The sequence below is a fragment of the Oncorhynchus mykiss genome, chromosome 4 (assembly GCF_013265735.2).
Source record: "Oncorhynchus mykiss isolate Arlee chromosome 4, USDA_OmykA_1.1, whole genome shotgun sequence".
Classification (NCBI taxonomy): domain Eukaryota; kingdom Metazoa; phylum Chordata; class Actinopteri; order Salmoniformes; family Salmonidae; genus Oncorhynchus; species Oncorhynchus mykiss.
Genome location: NC_048568.1, coordinates 14724421 through 14736638, shown reverse-complemented (window position 1 = coordinate 14736638; position 12218 = coordinate 14724421). Strand labels below are relative to the sequence as shown.

The 12218-nt window shown below is 40.1% G+C and overlaps 1 protein-coding gene across 1 annotated transcript in view; it reads left to right on the top strand.

The window, feature by feature from the left end:
- The first annotated feature begins 922 nt into the window (after positions 1 to 922).
- The window catches only part of slc16a10 (solute carrier family 16 member 10), a 54132-nt gene continuing 42836 nt past the window's right edge, over positions 923 to 12218 (top strand). The window contains exon 1 of the mRNA XM_021600284.2: positions 923 to 1532. Within this exon, the coding sequence (XP_021455959.2) occupies positions 1181 to 1532 (352 nt within the window). The 5' untranslated portion in view covers positions 923 to 1180. The remainder of the gene's footprint in view (positions 1533 to 12218) is intronic.

Sequence of the window (12218 nt, the reverse complement as noted above, 5' to 3'; positions counted from 1 at the left end):
TTACTTTTCACTGTGCCACCACAAACCTTCGGGTATAAAGATTTGCCTCCTTATGAACAAATCACAGCTGTGATTTGACATTAGACAACTTGGTATATTTCAGTCAGCTTCCAGGTATGAAACATTTGCTGGCAGATGTGGATATGAAATCAGAAGTAATGGTGTTAACCATCCCCAGAAACATCCAGAAATGTAACTTTGTACACAAGGTCACTGAGCTGCTAAATTCATAGTTAATATTATTTTGTTGAACCTTTATTTAACTATGCAAGTCAGTTACGAACAAGTAGTTATTTACAATTACTGCCTATCCAGTGCCAAACCCTAACCCAGATGAGGCTGGGCCAATTGTGCACCGCCCTATGGGACTCCAAATCATGGCCGGTTGTGATACACAGCCTGGAATCGAACCACTGAGATGCAGTGCCTGAGACCACTGTGCAATCTTGGCTATGGTGTTATATTGAAATCAATAGCAAAAATAGTACAATTATGTCTTATTTAAAGGAAGTTTTGTTTAAAAGTGTTAGATTTCGTTTTTTATCATGTATAGGCCTACTGGTCATGGGGATAATGACAGGTAATTGCCCCCTCCCTAACCACCATTGTATGTAAAATTAATCCGGATTGATTACATTTTTTGGATTATGGAACACATTATAGTTCTGAGACTCCTAAATTAACTTTTTTCTTGCAAGCCCAAGTTATCTCTATAACCAGGTGAAATAAATGTGTTCTGGATCTTGTCTTTAGAAAGTATGTATTTTTTTTCAATCGCTACAGTGATTATTCAATGCTCTGGCGTCATACTTTAAAAAAACAGCAATGCGTCCAATCAGCGACAGATACCGGCATAATGTATGCACAACCCGCCCCCCGTGTATCTATTTATACAATATTGCAACACTGGTGTTTTACACTTAAGACAGTGCGAGCTGGTGGTAGACATTTTCAATACGGCTTCTGCTTCTGAATGGATGCATCTTCCAGGTAACAATTCGCTGAAAGGAGATGCGAAGTATTCCTATATGTAGATAGACACGATTTGGGACATACCATTATCTGATTCTCTTCAGTTGAGTTTGGCTGCAGCTTGAGGGCACACAATTTAGACTAGTTACCGGTATATTGCTGTCATCATATTTGACAGTGTTAAAAATCTGCACAGTCGCTCCAAGAAATGACAGCAGGTACCAACATGACAGACATTGAATCTGATGCAAGTAAAGAAACGGTCGCTGCGGAGCCTGCAGAGGAGACACCAATGAAAGCAGAGGAAAAGCGCTCGGACGATGCTGAGGAAAAGAACGAGAACGGGGATAGTAAAGGAACCATCAAAGAGCAGGTTCCCGTGGCTGTGGAGGAGCCCGAGTTCGTGCATCCAGAAGGAGGATGGGGTTGGGTGGTTATGCTGGCTGCAATGTGGTGCAATGGAGCGGTGTTCGGGATCCAGAACGCCTTTGGCATCCTGTTCATGTCCCTCCTGAAAGAATTCGGCTCACCAACAGATGACGACCTCAGGTTTAAAACAGGTGAGTTCACAAAATGGGTTAGCGGGCACACGAGCACAGCAAGCTAGGTAGCCAAATACCGTAGTAGGTGTAGTGCATACATAGTGGCTGCACTTCATAAAGTGAAATTCATTATTGCACTACCTGGTATGGCTAAGCCACGTAAATACATTCTGATTAGGCAATGGCATAAAAAAAACACACTAACGCAAAATACAGTTGCCTCACGTTCAACTCAAGATTGTTTTCTGTCAGTCAGCGAGTCGAGCGTGCGATGCACATGGCTAAGTCATTCGTTGACTGTTAGCTCCATACGGTTCGTTTAGGCCCGGCATTTCAATAACAGTCAGTCGCAAACAGCCAGCTAAGCGTGCCAAATAATGTTATATAAACCAGTGGATACTAGCTACATGTCTCGATTAGAAGCGGGCCTCATTCAACTGTAGCTTTTCATTTTGGAAAGTTGTGTAAATCATGTCCAGCTCCCCGGTGCCCCCCCCCCCCCCCCCCTACGTTTAGGTGGCTACAGGTGTGCAGGGTTGCATGACAATCATATCTGTTCTACTCTTTTTTGTTTTTGTTACTTTACACCCCTCTCAACCGGCCCCTGACAGTAAAAGTGATTAATTGTGTGGTGGAAATCATTGTCCACCCTCACTGACATAATATAACATCATTGACATTTGTCATTTATCCATCTGCTTATGTTAGCAAAAGTGTGTCTGGCTATCTGCATACTTCCCTTCATTCCCATATGGCCATGTAGCCTATGTACAGACTACTAGGAACAGGGCAAGGGGCATATTTCCGCTCCCACTGACTCTCTCTCTCCAGTCTCAATGTGCATTCTTTGGCAGCTGCTATTGCAGTGCATACAAAACTCATTAAATGTTAATGAAAGAGCAGGACCCCAAAATTAATACCTTAGCATTTCAAGGTTAATGTTTCAGATTGTGTCCTCATTTGGCTGTTAGTTAAAGCTGGAATCCTTAATGGTGACACGTCCATTTGGGATATTACAACAAAGTAATTACTGCATACAACGAATAGACCCCCCCCCCCCCCCCACACACACACACACCGCGTTAGAACCACAGAATATGTGTTGCAATTGTTACAATTGTTTTTACTACACTGCTCATCTCCGTTTCTATGCTCCTCACTTCTGTTTAGTCAACAAAACAAAAGCAAATGCGCCTTGGGGTCGACCGGTGGTGCTGTTTCACCTTTCGGGATCTCAGCTTGAATGGATATAAATTACACTGTCATTTCATCCTTACAGTATTAAATAAGAACATCCTTTGTATAACACAGGCATACACATTACCACAGCTGTGTCAGTTTCGGGGCCATTAAAATGTTAAAACATGCCTGGAAACAGTCTGTTCAGACAGACCGTGAGGTTGCTCAGTGTTTTTTCTCTTTCTTTCTTCCTTTCCATGGCTAAAGGTTCACCACTACCACATGGATAATGATCCTACGTTGTTTCGCTGTGGCTTCAGCCACCTGTAGCTGATGTTATTGGGGGTTTCTGTTGATGTGTGAAGGGCTACATTTGGACACTAATAAATGTGTGAGAAGGCTATTTTTCCACGCTTTGATTAGGTTAATGTGTTAAGAAGACTCATTGTGTAGACTATGACCTTTTCAAAGGTATGGTCATGCATCAAATGTAGGATCAAAGCTGGGAAGATGCACTGCCCTTGGCAGTGTTAATCATCATAGATTTGATAAGGCAATCAGTAATCACCCTTTTCCTCACATTGACATTGTTCTGATTTTATTAGGAAGATTTGTTATTAATCCAGATATAGATTAATCACATCCTGTTAACTGATAGCTACTAATCAAAGCATTCACTTAATCAAAACATTGTCACATTGTAATTACAATTCATTATAATTCAAACTAATCACTTATTGGTCATGGATTTCCTTGTTATATTGTTTTTCTTCAGTACCATACTTAGGACCAACTGAACTCAGATTGTTCCCCCGCCCCAAAGTGTAAACATAGTCCCCTCTTCCTCAGTCTGAAATGAGTAGCAGGGATTGCGTCAGCGTGCTTCAAGTACAGCTGTCGCCCGCCTTCCACTTTCCCTCGTAGTCCCTCTCCAGTTGTCAGAGAGGTTTCACCTAGGGAGAGCCCGAGAGGAACATAATCCAGCTATGCACACTGCCAGTAGATACAGGTCCCAGACAGTGGGGGTGCTTCTGGAACCTTTGGCAACACATACAGTGCCTTCGGAAAGTATTCAGACCCCTTGACTTTTTCCACATTTCCACGTTAGAGCCTTATCCTAAAATGGATAAAACGATTTATAATCCTCAGCAATCTACACACACAACCCCATAATGACAGTGAAAACAGGTTTTTGGAATTGTTTTCAAATGTATTCAACTAAAAAAAGTATTGATGCTGTAATCGCTGCCAAAGGTGCTTCAACAAAGTACTAAGGGTCTGAATACTTATGTAAATGTCATATTTCAGTTTTATTTTTTATAAATTAGAAAATGCCTTAACATGTTTTTGCTTTGTCATTATGGGGTATTTTGTGTCGATTTTAATCAATTTTCGAATAAGGCAGTAACATAACAATGTGGAAAAAGTCAAGGGGTATGTCAAGGACTCTGGGTATGCCTTTTTTGGATTGCTGGTTGGCTGCCAGAGGAAGCGTGAACATTTCAATGCATTCTTGTATGGCTGCAGAAGTAACAGGGAACATATAGGATGGGGTTTCTGGAAGTAGATGGATCATAAACATAGCAAGAAGTTTATTTTATAATCTTGTTGTAGAATACCAAAGATTACTCAATTTCTTGAAGACCCGGGCTAATCGCTAACTGGTATTAAAACCTCAACGTTAACACGAGCATACTCAATGGTCCCAATGGTGTTGAGATGAACTGGGACCTCAAATTAGCTGTCACTCAGGTAAAGTAGACTTTTTAAATTGACCCTAGACAACACCCATTTAGGCCTATCTATAAACTTGATACACCAACATGAGCCCCTTGACCCCTTCCTATCCAATCATATCGTAAAGGTGTTGGCTCTCCAGTCACCAGTTGGACAATTTCCTGTTAGGTGCGGTTTGTCTCAACAGTTGGACTAATGACCTCAGTCAACATTCATTTATGTCCTTTCTCTCCCCAACATGGGGGTTCAAGGGGGGGAAGATTATTGTGTTGCACAAATGCTACCTAAATGCTACCTGCCTCTGTCAGGAAGTCTCCTAAGTAGAAGTGCAAAGAAAGGCTGTTGGTGGGAGGCCCATTGCGTTCACATGACCTGATGCGTTGATATTAAGACTAGTTTAAATTGACGCACAATCAATCATCCTAATTGAACTTTGTCCCTTCCGTCTATGGAATTTCTTTCAGAGAATGAGGTGTTTTTAGATAGTGAAACACTAATTCAATTCCGTGTAACAGGGTAAACAAGATTGTATTGAACTCCATCAGATTGGCCTAATTTTCCAAGCAATTAATTTCCTGATTAATTGTGATGACATTATTTGTAAATTAATTCTCAATGACCTGTCTGAGAAAATTGGGTTGGATGGGAGATAAGAGATGCTTTCAGAGTACTACAGATATCGTATCTTAATTTGATCACTGTTGTCGCAAACTTGGCGTGTATTCAATGTTTAAAAAGGCTTAAAGTTTAATTTCCACTTTAAAATTTCAGACTTGATTTACACTAACTCTAAATGTATCAACTCCTACAAAAAAATCCATGAACTTTTTACTGCAGTGGGATAAATTAGGTTCACTGAGTGTTTCTTGGTAGTCTTAAACAAATCTACTCTGAAACAAAAGTATACACCTCCCACACATGGTTATGGGCCTGTACCATGTCAGATATAGAGTTGAAATGTATTACATTTTGAGTTTGCATCCCAATATTACACTTAGTATACGTCACACAAGACTCAAATATAACAACGCTGTTTCACATAGAAACACTGGGTTTTTGGCGGCAAAAAATAAAATGTTTATTAGTTATGAAAAATATGAATATAATTTCACCCATGATCCCACTAGGTCATTTGACTGAAGGAAAGGGGTACTTATAATTAACATTTGCTGTTGCAGGATTATTTTCCTGCTGTGAGAAACTGGTCACTTTAAGATAGTACACCTGTATAATCAACCATGTAGTTGCACTTTTAAGCCTATACGCTATTACCAATTTTCATTTGCTGTTATTCAATCAGGGATTCTTGAAAGATGGGACAATCAACTTTTTTTAAACATATTTTTCTTAATAACATTTGAAATATATATTTTGATTAAGTATCAGCCCTCACAGTATCAGATAAGTAATCACACCATGTAAAGCACGTGTCAAACTCATTCTGCAGAGTGTCTGTGGGTTTTTGTTCCTCCCTTGTCCTTGATTGATGTATTAAGTGATTAGTAAGGATCTCACCTGTTTGTCTAGGTCTTAATTGAAAGGAGAAAACAGTGGACACTAGACCCTCCATGGAATGAGTTTGACACCCATGCTGTAAAGTAACAACTTACAACTTGATTTATTTAAACTCCATGCAAGGATTTTTTTTTTTCAATTTATTGGCCCAAAAATGGTTAAAGGCCTCGATTGTTTCATAACGTCGGATTATTAAAATATGTAATACAAATCTCACCTTTGTTGTTTTAAACAACATTTATAAAGCAAAGGTGACGTCAATAGTTTAAGAATATGTTGCAGAACAGTGACTCAAATATTGACAAAAAATAGATTTTAGTGGGATTAGCCATCAGTGACTGAGTTGACAACAGATATTCAAAACCATTGAATTAGGAATTCTCATTGCTCAAAACTGACATTTTTTTAATGGTAAAATATGGAAAATTATTAATTTGAATCTGACAGTTGAAATAATATATTAAAAAAAAATCTAAGCTAATGTTTTACGGAGTTGCCAAATTGCATATTTATCTTAATTATTCAAGTGGCCTACATAGTATAAATAGTTTTTCCTCAGTTGCTTTATGACTCTTAACTCATTCTTTTAAAAAATGAGGTTTTATGGTTAAAATGTTCAATCTTAATCTATAAGGGAGATGGAGTTGACAGGTTAGGGTTGGGATGGTGGTGATTTCAATATTGTTTAAATCGATCAAAAGTAGAGGTCTTTCAGGACCATGCGTTGTCTTGTTGTACTACATGCAATCAGGAGATGAAGAAGGGGTCCTTATGGTATAGCTGACCCTGCTCATTCCTGATTAATTTACAATTTTATACAAATCTGAGTTGACTAAAACCCTTTTTTAAATTTTTTTTTAAACAAATGTAATTAAAAAATAATAATAATTAGGAGTCAAGGTTTTGAGATAAATATTATTTAGTCAGAGGGCTATTGCAAGAAACTACATGAAATCCTTTAATTATTTTCAACTATTAAAAATAAAATAAAAAGGGATAAAGTTTCCTAGCCGGACAAGGATTGTTAAGACTTTCAAGAATCTCTGCAATAATATATAAATGTTTATCATTTTATTTATATGAACTCATTTTCAGGAACAAAGACTAGCCTAAGGCATGCAAAATGTAAAAAATATTGGTAGTGTTTATTCGACCTGTATTTCTTAACTGATGCGTCTTATATTGATAATTTATGGGAAGCTTGCCATCATGAGATATACTCTAATTCTATGGCACTACGCGTGACTGAACTGTAATCTTAAGCCACAGACTGGGTTAAAAAGTGTGGTGGACTGGCCCTCATGTGCTTAGGTAGATAGCTATGGGTCTCTAAGAAATTCTGTATGAAATACATTCTTACTGGTATTCGGGCCTCCTTGATGTTTAAACTAGCAGACCAGTTTTTTTGTGGCCAGCCTGCAATTGTTCATGTAGACTAGAGTCCTTGAGGTGTAAAATGCATGCCATTATGCTAGCGTTATCGTCTGTTCAGTTGAAATGGAGGTTTTATGATTCTTATTAGGATCCCCATTAACTGACACCAATGGCATCGTTTTACTGTGGATATAGATACTTTTGTACCTGTTTGCTCCAGCATCTTTGCAAGGTCCTTCTGCTGTTGTTCTGGGATTGATTTGCACTTTTCGCATCTCCTTCCTGATCGCATCTCCTTCCTGACAGAACACATTTCCTTCCTGATCGGTATGACGGCTGCGTGGTCCCATGGTGTTTATACTTGTGTACTATTGTTTGTACAGATGAACGTGGTACCTTCAGGCATTTGGAAATTGCTCCCAAGAATGAACCAGACTTGTGGAGGTCTACAATTTTTTTCCTGAGGTCTTGGTTGATTTCTTTTGATTTTCCCATGATGTCAAGCAAAGAGGCACTGATTTTGAAGGTAGGCCTTGAAATACATCCACAGGTACACCTCCAATTGACACAAATTATGTCAGTTAGCCCATCAGAAGCTTGTAAAGCCATTACCTTATTTTCTGGAATTTTCCAAGCTGTTTAAAGGCACAGTCAACTTAGTGGATGTAAACTTCTGATCCACTGGAATTGTGATACAGTGAAATAATCTGTCAACAATTGTTGGAAACATTTCTTGTGTCATGCACAAAGTAGATGTCCTAACCGACTTGCCAAAACTATGGTTTATTAACAAGAACTTTGTGTAGTGGTTGGAAAAAATTAGTTTTAATGACTCCAACTGAAGTGTATGTAAACTTCCGACTTCAACTGTAGCAAAAAATACATTTACAGACAATACTTTTCATAATTATGAGTTTATATTTTTTTTAACCCCCCTTTTCTCCCCAATTTCGATCTTGTCTCATCGCTGCAACTCTACAATGGGCTCGGGAGGTGAAGGTCGAGTCATGCGTCCTCAAAAACATGACCCGCCAAACCGTGCTTCTTAACCCGGAAGCCAGCCGCACCAATGTGTCAGCGGAAACACCGGTCAACTGACGACCGAGTTCAGCCTGCAGGCCCCCTACCCACCACAATGAGTCGCTAGAGCACGTTAAGCCCCCCCCAGCCAAACCCTCCCCTAACCCGTAAGATGCTGGGCCAATTGTGCACCGCCTTATGGGACACACAATCACGGCCGGCTGTGATACAGCCAGGGGTCAAACCCGGATCTGTAGTGACTCCTCTAGCACTGCGATGCAGTGCCTTGGACTGCTGCGACACTCAGGAGGCCCCACATTTTTATTTTTTTGTACAACTAATGACACAAGTTTACAGAAATGCAACTAAAGAAAAATGATGTGTGTGTGGTTTGTTTGGGTGCATCTATCAGTTACGCATAGGCTATGTCAGTTTATACACACAAAGGTTTGGACTGGAACTGAGGGTTAGGTACAGTATTAGGAAAGCCAGGGTGAATGTTGCAAATATTGGCTTAGAGTACAGTGACCACTGCTCCTACCAGGGAATAGCATAATGAGTGTGAAAGCATTTTTGGTAGTTGCAACCAAGTTACATGCGTCCCAGGGCCTGTTTTAATTTCGGTTGGAATGTATAACGACATGGTTTGATGTTGACATTTGTGTTGTTCATCCTGAAAGTACTAAAGTGGATAGAGAATTCCAAACATGTTTATTCTCTGATAGCCTATTCAGTAGCAATGCACAACTAGTCTAGCAATGCTGATGTCAAAGAACTGGTGTAGACTTAGGTCTAGATTTGTACTTTTACCTTTTCTATTTATGGTGCACCTCCATAAAAGAGCTTGAACTGCCATGTCAGGGGGATTTAGCTAAAGAGTAACTTCTTGCATAAATATATTTACACCCAGAGAAAAGAGCAAGGCATTCAACCTCAGGATTCAACTTCAACCTCAACCTAACTATTGTCCAGGTTTGCTTATAAAAAAATAACTACTTTTCATCAAGGTGTTGGGACTTTGAAAACAATGCCAGCCCCTCTTGGTCATTTGCTGTAAGTCTTAAAGGAGAACTTAACTTTTTAACAACCAAATCTGTGTAAATGGCATGTTCTAGTGTCCAGACATGTTCTAGAAGTGCCCCCCCCCCCGAACCTTATCCGTTACGTTCCATTTTATGTGACTCAAGCCATTTCCCCTAATTAGCTGTACAGGCCAGGTGTGTCGGTATACTATAAGGACACCCCTGGCCTGCACAGCTCTGCGTAGGAAAATAGAATATAATGATGCCGCTTAGATTTCTTAAAAAAAACACACAAAAAACTAAACTTCTCCTTCAAGAATGTCAGCCTGACTGTTGGCCAGGTTAGTTGGTCATCAGTGTGGGTCATTGCCACTTCCAGTTTAACTGACGTCATGGCATTTAGACATTTCCCCAGAGCTGTCAAATCTAAATGAAAATCTAGAGTCCCCTTTTTAATCCAATTGGTATGGTCCATGGTTACCCCTGCAAATGGAGGACAGTGGTACAAGCCCTTTGCTTTGGCCCTAGGTTTAGACCTCCTGGTGAAAACCGAATGAACGCCACTTGATCCCCATTCAACTTGCCAACTGAAAAGGATAAACAAATGATTACTAGCTAATCTAGTGGTATTAGTTGTGAGAGGATAGCGAGAGAGGAGTGATCACAGATCAGGTGGTGTCTGTAAACTCATGGCGTGTGTGTGTGAAGTACGCGCCCCTTGACAGTAAATTATCCTAACACCATACTGGCGCTCAGGAGGGGGACATGTAAATTCATTGTGCAGGTATGTCTCGACTGTGCTGTGGTGAGGAGAGGGCAGTCAGGGACAGCTAGGCTGTACTGGCCAGTTACTGTTGGTTTGATGAGGTGTTGCGACCCTCATTGCCCCAGTACTAAAGATCTAAGGAAGAGCACTGTTCCAATTTCCCAGCAGGCTTCTATCTGTGCTTTTCTGCCACGAGTGAGCTATTCAAAGTTGCTAGTTGAGTGTTAGTCAGGGTAATCTTTCTGCTGATATATTGTGTGGTCTCGTATTCATCATCCTGTCATGAGGTAGTAAATATTTCTCTCTCGCCTCAACAGCTCAGTAGTTGTTAATGCTTTACGATAATCGTTAAGGAGATTTACGTCGAAGAGAAAAAAAGACCCTCCCCTTTTCTGTGCGCTGTGATCAGGGGTGTCATGCATCCCAGAAATCCCAGTACATTAAGATGGCTGCTGTGTGGTCTGTGTTTTTCAAACGCCTGTAACAGATTTATCCTGCAATCTAAAGCCATAGAATTAAGCATGACAATTATGTCAAAAATGTATGTTTTTCTGCATATCTTAGCATACCTCTTGCGCTGTCTGTATCCTCCTGACTTACTGTTGAAGCTCTTCATCAGAAGCACACTTTTTGTAAGTAGTTAACTGTCGTCTCCACGTTTAGCTGGAATTTAGACTGAAAGGATTTGACAAATGTGATTGGTTGACTATATGACATTGGCCTACGCTGCACAGAATATCAGATCTCAACAACTATTGGAGAAGTGTTTAACATCACCAGTAACACATCCTCAGAACCAGTCAAAGGTTTTGACACACCTACTCATTCCATGGTTTTTCTTTATTTTTACAATTTTCTACATTGTAGAATAATAGTGAAGACATCAAAACTATGAAATAACACACATGGAAACATGTAGTAACCAAAAGTCTTCAACAAATCAAGATATATTTTATGTCTTGACAGCTTGGCACACTCTCAACCAGCTTCACCTGGAATGCTTTTCCAATAGTCTTGAAGGAGTTCACCCCAATTGTTGGCTGCTTTTCCTTCACTTTGCGGTCCGACTCATCCCAAACCATATCAATTTGGTTGAGGTCGGGTGATTGTAGAGGCCAGGTCATCTGATGCAGCACTCCATCACTCTCCTTGGTCAAATAGCCCTTACACAACCTGGAGGTGTGTTGGGTCATTGTCCTTTTGAAAAACAATTGATATTCCCACTAAGCCCAAACCAGATGGGATGGCATATCTCTGCAGATAAATAAAACACCTGCATGCTTTACGGTGGGAACCACACATGCGGAGATCATCCATTCACCCACATCGTGTCTCACAAAGACACATGTCGGTTGGAATCAAAAATCTCCAATTTGGACTCTAGACCAAAGAGCAAATTTACAGTACCCTTCAAAACACCAGTCTCAACGTCAACAGTGAAGAGGCGACTCCGGGATGCTTGCCTTCTAGGCAGAGTTGCAAAGAAAAAGCCATATCTCAGACTGGCCAATAAAAAGAAAAGATTAAGATGGGCAAAAGAACACACACTGGTCAGAGGATATATGTATGTATGTCAAAAGTACAACGTCACTGCGAAAGAGGCAGGTTGGAATGTCTGACTGAAATACGGGGGACAAATCAAGCTCTCTTGTAAATTAGTGCCGTTTTTTAATTTGTTGATAAAATGCAGGACATGATTGATTGGTTGCAGGACAAAGGGCCAACATGTGGGACTGTCTCGCACAATCCAGGACATGTGGTCACCCTATTTCCACACCTAGCTTCTCCATTTATATCCCACTAACAGTGACCCCAGAGGATAAGCCAAGTATCATCACTCAAAAATATAAATTATTTTAAAATCTAAAATGTGGATAAATATCCCTTCTTTTTTTTTAGGAATTACCATGATTTATTTCACCACATTTACAATACACTCCAGAGGAATTCCGTACCTTTTACAAAGTAAATAAATCTTCATGTTCTTCAGTCTTGGATGTTCTCCTTGTCTCTATAAGGCTCTGGTGAGATTAGAGTGAAGCCAGGCTTGTCTGGTCACGTGGCGTCATGGTTCACTCCCCTACACAGTAC